The following is a 6,325-nucleotide window of genomic DNA, read 5'->3' as shown; positions in this document are numbered from 1 at the left end:
CGTGTAGTTCTGATTTGTAAAACAAAACACATAGAAACCGACTCCGGTTAATTGGACGGACGAAAATAATTGTGACCCTTTTTTTTTTTTTTTTAAGGATTGAATTTTTCTACAAATATTGTGTTTTTCATGTCACGAAATATATGTTAATTTTATATATGTTTGCAAAAAATTTCTTCCAAATTGATTTGTAAGAAATATTTGTCCTATTTTTATTTATTTTTGCAATCAAACTAAACTCTTAAAAGTGTTAATTTAAGGTATTTATTTTTTAATTTTTCAATTTCACTTATTCGTTAGGATTTTTCGTTAAATTCTATCAAAATTTTCAAAATATTATTTTCTTTTTTAATATATATATATATATATATATATATATATATATATATATATATATATATATATATATATATATATATATTGACATTTAATATATATATAATTATTTTTTTTGCAAAGATTTAGGCATGAGTATTTTTGCAAATTTTGTTAAATTGTGACCAGCACCTAAATCATTATAATTTTTTTCATTTTTTTTTCCTAAAAAAGATAAGGGGTATTTTAGAAATTTCGACACCTCTGTTAAAATTTAATGAAAAATTATATAGAAATAGTAAAATTGAAAAAAATTGAAAAATTAATACACTAAATTAACATTTATTTAAGTTTATGGGTATGATTATAAAAGTAATGAAAATCAAGAATAACAAGGTAACAAAGAAGGATTATATAACACATTATTAAAGAAGGATTATTAACAAATGGTTGAAATTAAGCAGGACAATAGGACATCAACGTTTTCATCATCACTGACGTGTTCAGAAGTAGTTTATCATATATATATATATATATCCATGAACAATTGATCGATTAAATTTTAAATTAATGAAATACAAATCTTTAAAACTTTAAAGAAACTAAAATAAGTATGATGACGTACGTACATGCATGTGTTTGTCAAATTGTGAAATAATATAAAAAGAAGGAAGACAAAAACTTAAGTGCAGAAGCAACAGCTCTAGCTACAATAGAATCTTGTAGTCAAATCTTTCGATAAATATGAGAAGTAGGTGGACACTTTTTTTGATTTAAACAAAGTCAAAACGAGCAGTTGTTAAGTGACTTTATTTTGTCCATGTTACGATAAAGACAGCATTGCAAATTCGAAGTAATAATGTAAGAGGGTTGGTATACAACAATTACTTCTATGGGCAGGACATACGACTATATGAGCCCACTCCATGTGAGTGATGGTTATATAAGAATTAAGTAATTATTTTTTTTTGTTTTTATTTTTATTTTATCATTTTCTAATGTGAGAAGGGCACAACAAGATCGAATCCGTGTACAATTCGTGCACTTTATGTTCATTGTTATTAAGGTCAAAAATATTTTCGCCTATTAACTAATCGTCTTTTTATAGTCTTACGAATTGGTATATGTGACACTTAAACTCATCAAACTATCAATTTGTTTCAATTAAACTACTTTTTTGTCATTCTCCTAAAATAATTTTTTTTTTAAAAAAATAATAGTATTTTTTAAGGGGGAAAACCTTGGGGAGCCCCTTGCTACCTTCACCTTTGTCCACCGATGTAAAATGCGTGTGAAAAGTAACATCACTTTAAGATTAATTCTTCTGTCTATCTTTAGTCAAGTCTATTTGCGAGCAAAAAAAAAACAAAAATCCTTGTAAGTTGTAAGGCATATATAGCATTTTCATTTTTCACGTGTAGATATTTTAAGTTTCTATTAAAAACATTTTCACGTGTAGCTTGTAAAACAATGCTTTCGGTTTTTCATATGTACAAAACAATAACAATAAAGAAATTACTCAATTTTTATTTTTTATTTTTTTTTAAAAAATCTCATTAAATACGATTTTCACATGTTCCCACGTTCTCATGTATACACGCATGTAGTTCTGATTTGTAAAACAAAACACATAGAAACCGACTCCGGTTAATTGGACGAAAATAATTGTGGCCCTTATTTTTAATTATTTTTTAATGAAATTAAATTTTAAAAAGTGTCAATTTAAAGTATTTATATTTTAATTTTTCAATGTCACTCATTTATTAAGATTTTTCGCCAAATTTGGTCAAAATTCTTAAAATATCATTTTTAATATATATATATATATATAATTTTTTTTCAAAGATTAAATCATGAATATTTTTGTAAATTTTGTTAAATCTTGACCAACACTTCAATCAGTGCAATTATTTTTACTCTATTTTTTTTTTTTTACTAAAATAGATAAGGGTACTATATTTTAAGAATTTTGACACCCTCAGTTAGAATTTAACGAAAAATTATAAAGAAATAGTGAAATTGAAAGATGAATATACTAAATTAATATTTATTAAAGTTTATGGGTATGATTGTAAAAGTGATGAAAAATCAAGAATTCCAAAATAATTTGTGCAATTAACAAGGTAACAAAGATCTATCTGTCAAATATATAACACATTATTAAAGAAGGATTATTAACAAATGGTTGAAATTAAGCAGGACAATAGGATCGACATCAACGTTTTCATCATCACTGACGTGTTCAGAAATAGTTTATCATATATATATATATATATATCCATGAACAATTGATCGATTAAATTTTAAATTAATGAAATACAAATCTTTAAAACTTTAAAGAAACCAAAATAAGTATGATGACGTACGTACATGCATGTGTTTGTGAAATTGTAAAATAATACAAAAAGAAGGAAGACAATTGAAACTTGCTTGAGTGAAGACAAAAAATCAACTGCAGAAGCGGCAGCTCTGCAACAGAAGCCAAATTAAAGTTTGTTCACAGCACAGATAGAAGTTTATCGAAAAGCAAACATGCCAAAGCAGATAGAATTTGAACCATTCTGCAGTTGTTATTACATAAAATGGCATTTGTCATAATTAAGCCGAAATCATTACATAACCATTCAGCAGTACTTACAACACAACTTTGGAAATGGACGTGAAGTTGTGTCTAGAGCTTAGGAGTGAACCAATTTTGCTACAAATTCTTCAATATTTTTATCAGAACTTCCACCCTCGTCAACAGCTTCTCTCGCCAATTTCCTCCATTTTAAGGCATTTTTCTTTATCTCTTCCCCTCTCTCTCCCTCAATTATTTCCCGTATGCAATGTTCTATTGCTTCTTGCTTGACTAACCGTTTCTCATCCACCGGAACTTTCAGTCCCATCTTCCAAATGTCCATAATATGCTTTGCATTCGTGCTCTGATCTGACCAATGTGGGACTACGACCATCGGCACACCGGAGCTAAGAGCCTCCAAAGTAGAGTTCCACCCATAATGTGTAACAAAGCATCCCACTGCCTCGTGAGTTAAGACCTCCAGCTGAGGACACCAACGGTCCACCAATCCCTTCTCAGACGTCTCCTCCACAAAGTTTTTGGGAAGCTTTGCCTCTTTTGATGCCCTGACAACCCACAAGAAGCATCCGTTGCTCATTCTCAATCCCCAAGCTATTTCTTCCATTTGCTCAACTTTAAGAGTGGCCACACTCCCGAACGAAACATAAACAACCGACCCCTTTGGACGATCATTTAACCATTTCATGCAAGCATCAGTGTTCGGTTTGAAGATGCTCAAACCATATTCTTTGTCATCTTCCATTCGCTTGTCCAGGAACATTGATGGGATAGTTGGTCCTATTGTCCTCAATGGCCACATCTTTGCCATCCAATCTACCACCTACAAAATAGTTTATCAACAATCAACTGTTACTAGCATAAAATCACATGGAATCAAAATCAAACAATATCATTAAGCTTTTCAATGTCCTCCCTCCCAACCAAACAAAAAAATAAAAAAGCGAAAAAACTGTGGAGGCAAGGAATAGTCGACGACTCGACTTCAAGCCCTTTACCTCTTGCTCCAACTCATAAAATGTGTTAACAAGGACCCAATCAGCTTTATCAAAGTTGTGGAATTGACCCACAAGCGTGTCATAGTAAGCCGGGTCGGATCCGAAATCATAAATGAAGGACGGCATATCCTGAGGTTGGAGTGGCGGCAACCCAGGAAGCAAAATTTCAGTCTCTGAAAGGGGGACTTTGAGTACTCCTTTGTGGACATGGTAGTATATATTATCAACAGCACAAGATTGAGTGAAAAGCACAGCACCGACTAAACCAAACTTTTTAGCTATGTCCAGAGCCCAAGGCAAGGAAAGATCATAAACAACACAATCAACAGGACCACCTGAACTAGAAAGCTTTTCAATAAGCTGAGTCAGAGTTTGCGACCCGACTCGACGAAAGCGATCCAAATAACCGTGGGTGCTCTCTGCTTCTGCTATCCCGCCTTCATCATAGCCGTCGGAGATCGTCTCGAGCGCAATATTGGAGCTGGCTTCTTTGTGCATGGTCTTGGAGATGAAGTTGGTAATAACGAGTGTAACTTTTACTCCTTTGTGATCCAAAGGTTTGGAGAATTGCATCATAGTATTGATGTGGCCTTGGGATGGATAGGTTAAGACCAAACAATGACCTCTGCAGACAGTCCCTTCCATCTCCATATATTCCTGCTTTTACAACTTCGAGAGATATGAATCTCTATCTCTTTCTCTCTACGTGTTTGAGTACTTATATAGTGATATATATGAACGGGGAGTGATTGTTGCATAACCGGTGCACAACATTTGCACTCCCCAAGAGGACCCCCAATTTGTACACGAAACTCTGTGGAATGTCCTTCTCAATCATAAGCCATCTGAATCTGCAATTAAGTTTTTATTATAAAACAAGTCATTTCAAGTCCTTTTCATTTTCGATATTATACTCCCCTCCTAAAACCTTAGAGCATCTTGATCTTTTTTTTTTTTTTTTTCTTTTTTTAAAATAGAGAGCATCTTGATCTTCAGTTGGGGTGATCAAATACCCGCGAATCCACCCCAACCCTCATGCCCCGCCCCGCCCTTAAAATCTTGAGTTTTAGTTGTTTTTTTCGGGTACAGTCCAAAAATGATATACCTGTGCAGGTCGGGTCGGGTTTTTAAAAACCCTGAGAACCCGCCATGACATGCTAAAAATCTAAAATTCTAAAAACCCTACTCGGCCCTTCGTTATTTCTATTTTCTTCTCAGTGACGGAGACAAAGGGGGCGGGTAGGGGCGCCCGCCCCCCCTAAATGTCTTTTTTTTTTTTTTTATTTACAGATATTTAAAAAAAAAATTACATTAAAAAGAAAAAAAAAATAATGTTGTTGCTAGCCCGCTCCCCGGCTGATAACAAAAGGAAAAAAAAAAAAATTACATTTACATGGAAAAACCAAACGTCAAAGAAAATTTTATCAAAAAAAAAAAAAAAAACTAACAACAATCATTAAATGCTCACTTGCTCAGGAAGAGGAACGGTCGAACGGAACAATTTTGTGAAAAATAAAAATAAAAAATTCATATATCTCTCCGGAGAAACTTTAGAACTTCTACACAGAAAAACTAATCATCAAAAGTCATTAAGCCAAGAACTGCGCCTCTAGCATATGTGCCTCCTCCTCGCCCCTGGCAATCTCTCGCACCGTAAGCACTAAGCAGCAAGCCTTTTACTTTCTTTCTTTCTTTTTTTTTTCTTTTTTTTTTTCTTTTCTAGTACCGGGGAGAGTGGATGAAACGAACTGTTCTCTTTTTAGTTTCTACTTTCTTCATTTGCTTTTTTCATTCAAGATAAGGGAGATAAGGGATGAAATATGTGGTTCATGACTTTCAACATTGCTTTTTCAGATTTTTTTTTTTTTTTTGTTTTTTCTTTTTCTTTTTGTTTTTTCTTTTTTTTTATCTTTTTTTTTTTTTCTCTCTAACTAATCCTGACTTTTCAACATTGCCTATTCAGATTTTTTTTTTCTTTTTTCTTTTTTTTCTTTTTTCCAGTTTTGTTGACTTATCTTACTTTTCAGATTTTTTCTTTATCTTCTTCTTCTTCTTTTTTTTTTTTTTTTCCTTTCTATTTTTTTGACTTATCTGAATCTTCAGAATTTTTTTTTGAATAGTTACAATGTGTGTCATGTGACTTATCAACGTGGGCCACAGGCCCACAACCGCATTTTTTTTTTATTAAGTTAATTTTCTTTGTTTTGCTTTTCTTTATTACTTACTGTCATTGCAATTTGCAATTTGAAGCATATATAGTTGTATTTGTTTGGATTAAGATAGGATGATCTATAGTTGTTGATAGTGTTTTTTTGCAATATTTAGCAGTCTCTATAAATAGACCACTAAGCTTCAAGAGAAGGTGTGCTTGTGCTTAGCTTTAGATAGAAAATTATTCTTTAAGGCTTGACAAGTTGAAGAGAAGAATATGGCA

The 6,325-nt window shown here is 32.1% G+C and overlaps 1 protein-coding gene across 1 annotated transcript; it reads right to left on the bottom strand.

Annotated features, from left to right (window-relative positions):
- Positions 1 to 2,860: 2,860 nt before the first annotated feature.
- LOC133879707 (mogroside IE synthase-like) lies at positions 2,861 to 4,598 on the bottom strand. The gene is made up of 2 exons (XM_062318409.1): positions 3,892 to 4,598; positions 2,861 to 3,716 (listed from the first exon to the last, which is right to left on the bottom strand). Exons 1-2 carry the CDS (start codon positions 4,540 to 4,542, stop codon positions 2,994 to 2,996), a joined length of 1,374 nt encoding a protein of 457 aa, XP_062174393.1. The 5' UTR covers positions 4,543 to 4,598; the 3' UTR covers positions 2,861 to 2,993.
- Positions 4,599 to 6,325: the final 1,727 nt, after the last annotated feature.

This window comes from Alnus glutinosa, chromosome 10 (assembly GCF_958979055.1).
Source record: "Alnus glutinosa chromosome 10, dhAlnGlut1.1, whole genome shotgun sequence".
Classification (NCBI taxonomy): domain Eukaryota; kingdom Viridiplantae; phylum Streptophyta; class Magnoliopsida; order Fagales; family Betulaceae; genus Alnus; species Alnus glutinosa.
Note: the sequence above shows the minus strand (reverse complement) of the source record. Positions and strands in the feature narration are given on the sequence as shown.